Below are 12,460 nucleotides of genomic sequence, written 5' to 3'. Positions count from 1 at the left end.
TAACTCCTTCATGACACTGGCCCCCAGCTGCACCCACCCTGAGGGTCATTGGCTTACAGTTTTCAGCCCTGAAAGGAGGGTGCAGCCTGGGACAGGGCCTGATCAGAATCAGTGTCCAGAAATACGTATGGAAGGAATTAGGGGTTCCTTAGCGTTTCACTGGACCTCAGCTGGTAAAGAATCTGCCTGCAGTGCAGGAGACCCCAGTGTGATTCCTGGGTCAGGAAGATCCGCTGGAGAAGGGAATGGCTACCTACTCCAGGATTCTGGCCTGGAGAATTCCATGGACAGAGGAGTCGGGCAGGCTACAGTCCACGGGGTCGCAAAGAGTCGGACACTAACTGAGCAGCTTTCCTAAGGGTGCTTCCAGGATTTCAAAGCTGGTGCACCTCGGAACTGAGGGGCTGAGCGGGGTATAGGGAGCTGGGAAGGCCTGACTGTGGGGCCCAGCCTCATGGCGGCGGGGGCCCCCTTCCCCACCCCAGGATGTGGCAGTGAAGCTCAGGCCCCTGAGACTAAGCAGGACTGGGCTGGGTGAAGGGGGTTGGAGAGGGCTCCAGGTGGAGGTGGGCACGGGGCTGAATGAAGGCCTGGAAGGGGCAGAGCCACCACCGCGGGCTCACAGTGCAGCAGGCCGGCCAGGCCTGGGGGGACAGGACTGGACTCTGGGTGGGATGGGAGCCCCTGGAGGGTCTCGGGAGGGGAGCGCTGTGATGAGCTCAGTTTGCTGATGGGGTCACCGGCCCACCAGGCCCTGCGCCCTGCTCAGCTGCCGTCACAGCCGCTCGGCTGGCTGGCAGGCCCCTCAGGATGCCAGGGCCGGCAGGGCCGTGGTCCCAGGAGTGGGAACGCACCTTGCTCCCGGGCACTCCTCAAGGTTGGAGGAGACATCACGGAGCTGTCGTGAACTCAATTCTGGGGGTGAGGGCCGACCAGGCCTGTCTCTACAGAGGCTGATCCGCCTCCTTGGAAACCTCTCACAAGCCCCTACTGTGTGCCAGTGTGCCCCAGCGGTCACCACGTGTCGCCTCTCTGTACCCACATGGCAAGCCCGCGAGGCAAGGACACTGGGCCTCCCCACTGGGCACATGAGGAAGATCACAGGTGGCCCTATTTCCTGTTTCGTCAAACAGGAAGGACATTCTGTCCCAACCCCGCCTCCGGGAGACTAAGTTCCAACTCTGAATCTGTCTTGCTGTGTGACCTTGGGTGAGTGGCTCTGCCTCTCTGAGCCTCAGTTTTCTGATCTGCCAAATGGGCCTGATAAACTCAGGCAGATCAACTTACAGGATCAACAGCCAGGAATATGTGAGATCACACACACACACACACAGACACAGACACAGACACACACACACACACACACACACACACACACTGCCCTGGGCTGCAGGGCTGGCGTGAGTGAGAGCCTCAGGGCCACCTGTAGCAGAGAAGAACGCCCTCACCACCCTCCTCCCTAGTCCTTGGCCTTCAGACAAGCCTCCCCCGCGCAGCGTGGGCAAAACTTACGCGATCCTCCGGCTCTGGGCACTGCTGAAGCCCGCGAAGGAGGCGCTCCGGCCCATGACCCCCACGGTCCCCGCGTCCCCGGAGGACAGGAAGCGCACCCTCACCGACATGGTGGTCACCTGTGGGGAGAGGGTGGGACAGTCAGCCTCTAACTGGCACCTGGCAAGTGCTGACCACAGGCCAGCCACCCTCCACTGGGGCGCCCAAGGAACCGGGGGGTGGCCATGTTGTGCCCAGCTCACAGATGAGAACACCGAGGCTCGGTGTGGGTGCGACAGCAGGAGCAAGATGGGAACCAGGTCTCTCTCTGCACTCTGCGCTTGGGTTCTCAGCACCTGTGCACCGCTGAGTCCTCGTGCAGGGGGTCCAGCAAGTCCTGAGCCAGCTCTTCTCACCGCCCCCTGCCAGGAATCCCGACGCCCTCCACAAACTCCTACAGAGCATATCCTGTGAGCCAGACACCGATCAAGGTGGGCCAAGCCCTCGCCCTCGGGGGCTCCCGGTCCAGCCGGAGGCTAATGAGCCACCAGGGACAGGAGGGTGTCCCTAGCAGTGATGGGGGTACTGGACCCACCCATGGAAAAGGCGACCAAGAGCTGAGAAGGCAAGGCTGAGGATGGAAGAAGGATAAAGGGAGGGGAGGCAAGGGCATCTGAGGCAGAGGGAACAGTACGAGCAAAGGCCTGGAGGTGCAGAGGACCAGGTATAACCCAGAGACGGACAGTTCAGTGGGTGGGGGTGTGGCCCCAGGTGAGGCTAGAGAGGCCAGCAGAGCACAGGTCAGGGGGACCTCGGCGGCCCCAGGGAGGGCTCTAGCCTTGCAATTGGCTGAGGGTAACTGGGAGCCATGTGAGATTTTGACCAGGAGGTGAGGAAGCCCAGTTCACAGGATGTCGGGCCACTGGCATCGGAGGCTCCCAGGACCCCCCGGTCCACTGTCCCGACTCTGACCCAGCTGCAGCGAGGCCGGCCTAGAACCCTGACTGTCTTTTCCTTTTTCCAAACCATCTTGAGACTGGAAAAAAATGTCACTACATCCCTTGGGAATAACGCCAACTGTCTTCCAGCACAATCGGAAAGTTCTCCTCCATATCTAACCTAAATCTCTGCTGCTACAGTTTCATACCTCACTCCTCGGCCAGGGTGGGGTCAGTGCTAGGACTCCAGGGGCCCCACTGGCCTGTGGGGGGTCTGCCGCACCCCATCAGCTCCTTCTTGCTCCCCCTCGGTGAGGGCCCTGCTTCCCACATCCCCCCGCCCCAGGGGCCGAGTCCAGACTCCACACCTCTGCCCACCTTGGGGCCTCTGGCTGGAATAGCATTCTCTCTGGGGCCACGTCTGTCCAGTGTCTAGTCCTGCACTTCGTTTGTAGCCCCTGACATAGGCTCCAGAGCCCTCACTCTGAACCCCCTGGAAGATCAGTGAAGCCCCACAAGCTTCCTCCTCTTCCAACACCCCTCACACCCCTCAGCCCCACACCCGCAGTGCATAGGTGAGCGCTGGAAACCAAAAAGCCAGACCTGGGCTCAATTCCCAGCTGCAGCTGGCCACTCCCTGGCTCTGGGCCTCAGTGGTCACATCTGTAAAATGGGAATTCAGAAAAGGATCGAGGAGACGACGGGCTGAACAGCACATAATGTGACGCGGAAACCGGAAAGAGCTGGTTGTCTGTGGCGGTCGGCTGGCCGAGACCCCAGCCTGGAGACCCTGATGCTGGGGCAGGTGAGCCAGGGAACAGCCCTTGGCCCTGACGGGGGAGAAGCGAGGGTGTGCTGAGCACCCACTGCATGGTGAGCCCCAGTGCCAGGGGCTGTCCCACCCTATAGACCCGTGAACCGCAGCCAGGTGTATGGGCAGCGAGGTGGATGCAATCTGGCGGCGGAGGTGATGTTCACTGAGCGCTCATAAGTGCACTAAGTGCCTGATTAAATTATTTCATTAGCACCACACAACCCCCTTGGCGTCGGAGCTACTTAGCTCAGTAGATGAGGAAACCAAGGCTCAGAGACACAACCAGGGAGCCCAGGGAGCCGGCTAGGAAGCGGCAGAGCCAGCCTGAGGACCCGAGAGTTCTCAGCCGCGGACGCGGACTCCGCACCTCTCAGCCACGCAGTCGGGAGTCCCCCACTCCGGGGGCTCACACCAGCCCCACGGGAGGAGGACCCCCGTGACCCCCACAGCCCCTACCTGGACTGCAATGCTGCCAGCTTGGACCAGCTCGCAAGAGTCGAAGGTTAAATTGTCAGGAGTGTTGGTAGCTTGACATCAGCCGCGATAGAATTAAGTGCAGCGTGGAACTGGGAAAGTGCTACACATTAGGTTTTGAGGTGGTTTTTTTTCCCTGCTGGTTGTTAAACTTTTATCTGCACGCCGCTGCCCCCACCCCTATCAGCACAGGCTCTGGGTGGCACTGGAACCTCCTCAAACTGCCAAACACCCCCTCCCTCCACCCCAGCCAAGCTGAGTGAGGGAACAGGAGGGAGCAGGCAGGGGGACCCCCAAGGTCAGTGGCTGGGGCGTGCCCGCCCCAGCGGGTGGGGACCTGAAAGCCTTCCCGCCACCTTCCCCCTCCGCCCGCCACCACCCTTCCTCCCAGGCCTTCTGGGGCCTTCCTCCAGCCTCCCTCTAGTCCTGCGCTTCAGGATAAAAGAGAAAGACAATTGCTCAACCGCTCAGCAGCTCCTCTGCATGCAGTTCACTAGAACAAGCCCACCATCTCCCTGCCCAGCTCTAGGAAAGGAGGAGCAGACCTAAGGTTCGGTGCAGACCCATGCGAGGTGCCAGCCCCTGGCCGTGGACTAATAGTTCACGGCAGGGCCGTGAGGGTCAATGACCCCACTTTTCGTATGAGGAAGGGGGCTCTTAGAGGTGAAGAGCCTGCCTCAGGTATCTGCGTTTCCCACGTGAGGACAGAGGACAAGGTGGGTGGATGGCATCACCGACTCAATGGACATGAGTTTGAGCAAGCTCCGGAAGATAGTGGTGGACAGGGGAGCCTGGCGTGCTGCAGTCCCCAGGGTCGCAAAGAGTCGGACACGACTTAGTGACTGAACAACAATGCAAGGTCTGGCTGCCACGTGGGGGCTGATCCCCTAACTGATCCCTCCGCCCTCTGCCTCCAGCCCAGATGTCACCTCCCCCAGGAAGCCTTCCTGGACCTCCCCGCCAGTCCCCAGCTCCCTCTAATTATGATAGACTGTGAAAGGTGAGTTTTTTTGTCTCCCCCACTAGACAGTTGCCAGCAGGCAGGGCCAGATATGTTTTCCAGGGCCTGAAGGATTCACAGCACATCTTTCTGGGACCAGAGGCCACGTGCTTCCCCGACTTCACTGGGCTGTGCAGCTCAAGGCGGAGGCCATGGAAGAACAGGATAAAGATAAGAATTTCGGCTATGTGCTGGACTCCGGGGAGCAGGGGACAAGTGTCTGCTGGAAGGGCCAGATAGTGAAAGTTCTTGGATCTGCAGGCAGGCCTTGTAGCCTTTGTCACAGCTACGCAGCTCTATCGTTTTAGAGAGAAAACAGTCACCGACAAAATGCAAATGAATGAGCCTGGCTAAGTTGCGCCTAAACTTTATTTACAAAAGCAGCAGCTTTTGACAGATGACCCCTGGCCAGCACTGTGCCTGCTACCTGCTCCAAAAGCTTAAAATCTCATTTAATTCTTTCATCAGTATAGGAGGCACGTATCATTATTATCATTTCCATTTTGCATATAAAGAAACCGAGGCTCAGAGACGAGGGGAAATAACTCATCCAAGGTCACGCAGGTCGGAACCTTTAGAGCTGGGTTGAACTTGAACACGACAGGTTTCAAAGCCTGGCTACTTCATGCTAGGCTGTACCTGCTTCTATGGAGGCTGTGCTGAGACACACAACTCCCCCGCCCGCGCCCCCAACATGAGCCTGAAGCGGGGGAAAGGGGGCCCAGAATGGAAGCAAGTTCATGATCGAGACCTGCCAGGCTAGAAGGCGGCACGGGAGGCGGCTGAGAAACCCAGCGCCGCCCGGTAGGCTTCAGCGGGGTGTGGAGCGCAGGTCCCTTCGGACCAGCGTTGGGTCTCAGCAGCGCCCCCTCCTGGCCGGCCTCCGGTAGGGCCGATCCTTGGTCGCGGACCCTTGGGATCGCACCCAGCGGACTGCAGGGCCTCCCGCCTCCGGTGGTCGGACCGTGAGCTGGCCGAGCTGAGACCCCCGGGTTCCCAGGAGCCCCCAGTGGGCTCCCGACGGGCCCCAGCGGATGTCTGCCACCTTTGGCCAAGGGTCATCCTCGTAACGACGCTCCATTGTTGACCCAACAGCAGAACTGACCGCTCCGGACAGGGCGCGGGCAGCCTGGCGCTCCCTCTTCCCCGCAGGACCGTCGCCCCTCCACCCTCTTCCCCGCCCGCGGGTCCTTTAGCGGCTGGGCTGAGGGCAGGTCGGGCATGAGAAGCGGCCGGGGGGCTCGCGGGGGGCCCTGGGCAGAGGAGACACAGAAGCCAAGCAGACACCAAACCTGCGGCGGCAGACAGGACGCGTCCCTCGCTGCCTCGCTGCGGCCCGGCGCCTGAGGCTCGGGGGGCGCGGGGCGGCTGGAGGGGCTCCTCACCCAGCAGCGGCTCCCCAGACACTGGAGGGCCCGTCCTGGGTCTGGCCCGCCAGGTGCAGCCGGAGGGGGCCGGCCCCTGCCCCCGCTAAATCTGTCCCGTTCAGTGCTGCCCAAAGCTGCCCGCCGGCCCCGGAACCTGCAATTTCACCTCGTTTGGAGGTGATGCTTCTAAATTTAACAGCGTGGGCTCTCGGGGCTGGGCAGCGTTTATGCCCGAGTCCCTCACTTAGGGCTCTTTTAGATCTGCTCAAATGCCAGCCAGGGATTAGTTTGCTTATAGGAGTTTCCAAAATAGCCCTTGGTTTAGCAGGAAAGGAAATGGCAAAATAGCCCAGGATGAGGGGTGTGAGTTTATACCAAAGAGGGAAGGGCTGCCCCGGGAACCAGACCGTCTGCCCCGGCCGTAGTCCAGCTCCCTCATCTTCTCCATGGCCAGACCCAGCCCAGAGAGGTCAGAAGACCTGCCCAGATCACCCCCAGGGGAGCGGAAGGGTCAGAAGAGCCAAAACTGCCCCTCCCTGCCCAAACCCGGCCCCTCGCGCCTCCCCCTCCCCATAAAGCCCCGTTGCTGTCCCCCACCCAGGATGGGAGCTGCAGAGACCCCCAGGCCCGCCAGCTCAGGCTCCCCCAGTCTCCACCAAGCCCCTCCTGAGCCAGGTTGCCTGGCACTGGGGAAACGTGGCCATGGAAATAGGAGAACGTGGTTCCAGCTGCACGCGATCTTGAACAAGTTAGCTCCCCTCTAAACCTCTGTCTCGGGGTCTGTAAACAGGGAGGACTGGGCTAGAACGCAGGCAGGAACCCTCTGCGCCAATGAGGGACGCACAGCGGTCCGTTCCTCTCAGGGGGAGGGTTATCACAGTCTTTAGTCCCCCTTTCATCCCGGCTCCCTGGCTCCCTGACACTTGTCACCCTTCCTGTTCAACAGAGCACAGAGCTGGCCCTGGGCACAGAGCCAGGGGTGGCAGAGGAGGAGCTGGAATGCAGTCGGGTTGTTTTGTTTTTGCTGAATTTCATTTAAGGTAACCATCCATTTAGAGCAGACGTCTTCTGTATGATTTGAAGTGTTTTGTTTTTTTTTTAAATGCTGTGTTTGAATGAAGAGAGTATGGACTTGAAGGACACTTGGTTTAAGGAGAGCAAGTAGGAACGCCCCTGCCCAGCAGGTCACATTCCTTGGTCCTACCACCAGCTCTCAGGGGCCACCGTGGAAGGGGCACCCGGAGCCAGGAGGGGACACCCCGGGTGTGTCTCTGCAGACAGCCAGCCAGCCTCACCGAGGCAGGTCAGCTGACAGTTCTGGCTTCTGCTGTAAGACAAGAGTAAGTAGCTCTTGGGGAGCCCATCTGGACCTCAGAGTTCACTGTCCCATGGCTGCAGGGCAAACAGAAACTTCCTGACCGCCAGATGGTTCAAGACCAGATGCTGGTGTCAGGATTCCTGCTGCAAGAGGGCCCCTCGCCTTCGTGTATCATGTGGTCCATGGCCCCTGTGTCCTTCCTGCCCAGGGCAGGCCTAGAGGAGTTCCTGTCCTGCTCCAACTCCAGCCTGTAGCCCGTCAAGGACCAGCCACAGGACAGGGCAGACAGGCCCTCTCACTGGACTTCACAGCACACCTGTGCCCATTTCACAGATGGGAACACTGGGGTATGGCTATGAATGGCCAAGTGCAAGACTCAGGGTCAATAACCCATTTGTGTGGCCATTAGGAATATGATTTTGAGGAAGAATGACATGGGAAATTTTTGAAATAAGATGTGAGAAAAATTTTCCGAAAGGAAATCAACCCTGAATATTCATTGGAAAGACTGAAGCTGAAACTCTAATACTTTGGCTACCTGAATTGAAGAGCTGACTCATTGGAAAAGACCCTGATGCTGGGAAAGATTGAAGGCAGGAGGGGGCATCAGAGAACGAGATGGTTGAATGGCATCACCGACTCGATGGACGTGAGTTTGAGCAAACTCCTGGAGATAGTGGAGGACAGAGGAGCCTGGCGTGCTGCAGTCCATGGGGTTGCAAAGAGTCAGACTCAATTGAAGCTATTGAACAACAACAAAAACCAGAGCAAGATGTAAACTGTATGTTTTACTTGTGAAACAATACCTTAAGGTGGTTGGGAAAAAAGTATTAATTTGAAGAAAATCAAGAGATTGATTAAGCTGCCCTTGGCCAGGCAGTAATCAAGCTGCCAAGCTGTGTGTCTGCCAACCTAAAGAACACTGCTTTTCAGGGCGAATCTGGGGTCTAAGGAGAGACTTCCCTCTTTAAAAAAATATTTTTTTTTTCCAAAGGTCCATAGATATTGTCTACACTCCCAGCTGACTCCACTGGGGTTTTACCAGGCAAAGATGACTCACGAATTTCTGTAAAATATTCAGAGGGTGTTTTAATTTAAATGGCCCCTGATCACCACTGACACACTCCATCGGCAGGTCAACCAGGGGTCTTCCGGAAAAGCCAGCAAGTTTTAGTGGAAGCAGCCTCCGGAGGTCCATGGAGGGGAGTGTGTGTGGGTGTGGAGGTTGGCAGGGCAGGGGGCTGGGCTGCCCGGGGAGGAAGGGATGATGAAGCTGGGCCTCTGGGAACACCACCCCCACCCTGGTCTGCTTAGGACCAGGAATGAAAATGGCAACAGGCCAAAGGAGCTGGGCATGTCACCACAGCACCGCTCTGAGGTGGGCACTGTGAGTACCCCCATTTTGCAGACAGGGAAACTGAGGCTGGTAGAATTGCCATGGCCTGAACCAACAAGTGGCAGCAATAGATCTTCAATTAGTTCACCTTAAGGGACTTCCCTGGTGGTCCAGGGGTTAAGACTCCATGTTTCCATCCCTGGTCGGGGAACCAAGATCCCACATGCCCCTCGGCAAGACCAAATTAAAAGAAAAAATTCACTGTCAAATGCGTGCAGGTGGGCGGGCATGGCCCCCGCTGTGCGTAGACCTAACCCTCATCCTAGGGGTGAATAGGTATCACGTGGGTGTCAGGTAGAGGGTGCTAATTAGGGTCCCACTCCAGAAGCAGCTATGGGAGGGTCTCTAGCTCAGCATGGCCTCCATTCGGGGCAGGCTCATTCTTCACTATGAGCGTTGTCCTGTGTATGTACAGTACCCCCACACACACCCCGCCACACACACACCAGGAGCTCTCCACCCTCCAGCTGCGATAACCACGCTTGTCTGCAGGCACGGCACTGTTCCTTGGGGCGAGTGGGGGGCAGAATGGTGACCCAGTGACCGAGGGGAACAGCCAGGCAGAGGCCGCTGGTCAGATCTGCTCGGCGAGGCCGGGGGTCAGGAATGAGTTCTCGTGGGCGAGAGGAGCGGTGGTGGAGACGCGGAATGCTGTGCGCTACACGTGTTGTTCAGGCTTCTTCTCCTGACCTGAAAAGGGAGGGGGACGCAGGGGCCCTGGGCCTACGACCCCCACTGGGCCTGGGCCTCCACCACCCTTCACACACGCATACACACACGCGTACACACACCCGGGCACGGATGAGAACCTGGAAGCCCGAGCTCGAGGACTTGAGCTTGAGGTAGAGGTTGGCCTCCTCCTCGGGGGTGCTGGCTGCGCGTCCGAGCTCTGCAGGAGGTCTGCCTTCACTGTAAACCCCCATGTGGAGCCAGGAGAGACCCAGAGGCTACGTAGCTTTTTAATCCCAAGGAACCTGACAGCTGACGAACGCACACCCTGGTCTGGGCAGCCCAACGCAGGCCGGGTTTGGATTCAAAGTCAGGCGGGCAGAGCTCTGATGGCCACATGGGCCGACCACTCTGCCCTGGATGAAACCGACCGCAATTCTTGGTATCCTGGGGACACAGAGCGTCCCCTCACCAGACAGCCGGACATCAGCGCCCAGGAGTCTCTCTCCAAACCAGCCCAAAGGTCTGGGAAAGAACCTGGCTGCAGTCTGTGGAAGAAGAGTTAGGGCCAATTTATCCACCAGGGATGGGGTCACAGGGCACAGGCTCCATAAAAATGCGAGGATTATTTTTAAAATCAGAAGACTGAGAAATGAACTTTCAGGTCAAAAGGAATGCTTTACTATATAATTATAAAATTACATTACTTATATATATAAATAGGGAGTATTTTATCACATAATACATTCCTCTTTATGCCAGTCATAAAATACTGTACTATTCAATGGTTTTTGCTGTGGGGTGGGGTGGGGTGGGGATGAAAGCCTTCTCGAGGACCTGTCCTTGGCTGCCCCCAGTCCCTACTCCAATCTGTCAGCCTGCAGACCAACCCTTCCTCCTCCACCCCAGGCCCCCTCTCCAGCTCCCTCCCACCAAGCCTTTATTATGCAAATCAGATTCATCCTTCCTGCCCGGCTCCCACTTCTCAGTTTTATCTCCCTCCTCCCTCCTCCCAGTTCCACTGGGCCTGGCCCTGCAAGATGCAAGAGCTAGAACAGCCACAACAGACCTTGCTCTTGACCCATATTAGCTCATCTGAAAGCATGTCTGACTCTTTTGCAACTCCATGGACTGTAACCCACCAGGTTCCTCTGTCCATGGGATTCTCCAGGCAGGAATATTGGAGTGGGTTGCCATGCCCTCTCCATGATCTTCCCGACTGGGGGTCAAATCTGCATTTCCTGTGTCTTCTGCATTCATGGGCAGATGCTTTACCACTGAGCCACCTGGGAATTTCAGCAAAACATGGCGCTGGGTGTTTCATCTCATCCGATTCTGGCCTTTGAGTTTGAGGAAGGTGAGCACAGGCTGCCAGCCTTCTCTCAGCCGAGGTCTTACCTGCCAGGTCTCTAAAACGGGCTGACGCGCCCTTGGACAGAAGTCACGTGTGGACCTGATTCCCAGTGAGAGCCTGTGTACCTCCATTCGTGCCTTGTCCTTAGAGTTTCTTCTTCTGGGACTCAGGGATTCATCCTCCCTCGTACGGTTATCTAGCTTGATCTCCTTGATTTCCAGGGGCTGTTTATAAATCCTGGATGGTGATCTTTTCTTGATTTTCTTCCAGCCCCTCCCTTACTCTCTGCCTTGTTCTTAACGGGGTGTGCGTGCATGTGTGTGCGTGTGTAACAGAAGCTTCAAATATTTACGTGGCTGGCTCTGTGGACATTCCTTCTGTGTTTGTGAGTTAAGAACCTACTTTTCCACCTCTAAAATTGTTTCACATCTGTTGACCACTGAAGTCTAGGTGCCCAGGAGAGAGTTTTGTCTTCCTGGCAGCCAGGCTGGAAGGCCCCCGGGGCATCTCTTTCCTCCTCCTTGGTCACCGTGCGCCCCGCTTCTCAGAAACACCCCGAGTCTGTCCCCTCTTTCCACCCTGGACCCCAGGGACAAGGCCCCACCCCGTCTCTGGTCTCCACTGCTCTCTCCGCCTCCACGTGCCCTCTGCCCCCACCTGAAAAGCAGAGCAAGCCTCTAAAAATGTCCATCAGCTTCTTATACCTCACCCCAAGTTTGGGGCTTCTGGAAACTCTATGGATTAAAAATGTCACTCCTTACTGCACCCACAAAGCCCCAAAGGAGGCGGTGCCTAAGGACGGAACCCAGGCAGGGACGGCAGAGAGCTCCCTGCTGACCACCCAGGAGTCAAGGGCTCCCTTGGTGCTCAGCCACTCAGTCGTGTCTGACTCTTGCAGCCCCGGGGACTGTGGCCCATCAGGCTCCTCTGTCCATGGGATTCTCCAGGCAAGAATACTGGAGTGGGTTTCCATTTCTTCTCCAGGGGATCTTCCTGACCCAGGGATTGAACCTGGGTTGAGCCACCAGGGAAGCCCCAAGAGTCTCCTTCCTACCTTCCTACCCCTCAAACATTAATCACAACTGGGTCTTCTCATGGTAAAGGTGGGGGTGGGGGCCGAAGGGGGAGGGGCTGGGAGGGGGCAGGGACTGCAAAGCCTTTATGTCATCCATCCTATTTCCACCCTATGGGCAGCCCCTCACCCCATCTAGAGCCGAAGTGCATGGACCATGCACCCCATGAAGCTCCTTAGCCCAGCAGTGCTGAGTCAGCCTCCTGGAATGCCAGAGGCTTCCCCAGCCCGCAGGCCTGGGACTCCTGCACGTGGGCCGGTGGAGCAGGACTGTTTGCTAATAGATGCTGTTAACAGCACGAGAAATGGTCAAGGGGTCAACCAGAGAGGAGCCATCTGGTTGTCCCGAGGTAAACAATTTACAAGAGAAAAGTCAATTCGGCCTGTTCTTCTGGTTTTTCAGTGTGGACATGCAAAAGATAGAGACTGTCCCAGGCACCCTGGCTTCAGCTCAGTGCCTCCCGGGGGTTGAGGGTCGGGGTAGGCAAGAAGCAGGAAAAGTCAGATTTTGTTCACACTTTTTCTTGCCCTATTCTTAGGACTGGGTGACTTCATGCCAGCTGGTTA

General features: G+C 57.4%; 1 protein-coding gene across 7 annotated transcripts in view; it reads right to left on the bottom strand.

Annotated features, from left to right (window-relative positions):
- RIPOR3 (RIPOR family member 3) overlaps positions 1-12,460 on the bottom strand; it is an 89,707-nt gene that overhangs the window by 41,468 nt on the left and 35,779 nt on the right. For all 7 annotated transcript variants that reach the window (XR_016039075.1, XM_088843679.1, XM_088843678.1 and 4 more), the window contains exon 2: positions 1,513-1,631. Coding sequence is in view for 6 of the 7 variants with exons in the window: in XM_088843679.1 (XP_088699805.1) it covers positions 1,513-1,622 (110 nt within the window). In the remaining variant the exon portion in view is untranslated. The remainder of the gene's footprint in view (positions 1-1,512; positions 1,632-12,460) is intronic.

The sequence above is a fragment of the Moschus berezovskii genome, chromosome 15 (assembly GCF_049115385.1).
Source record: "Moschus berezovskii isolate FMDL1 chromosome 15, NW_MosBer_1.0, whole genome shotgun sequence".
Taxonomy (NCBI): Eukaryota; Metazoa; Chordata; class Mammalia; order Artiodactyla; family Moschidae; genus Moschus; species Moschus berezovskii.
The sequence above is the reverse complement of the archived record's forward strand: the minus strand, read 5'-3'. Positions and strand labels throughout refer to the sequence as shown.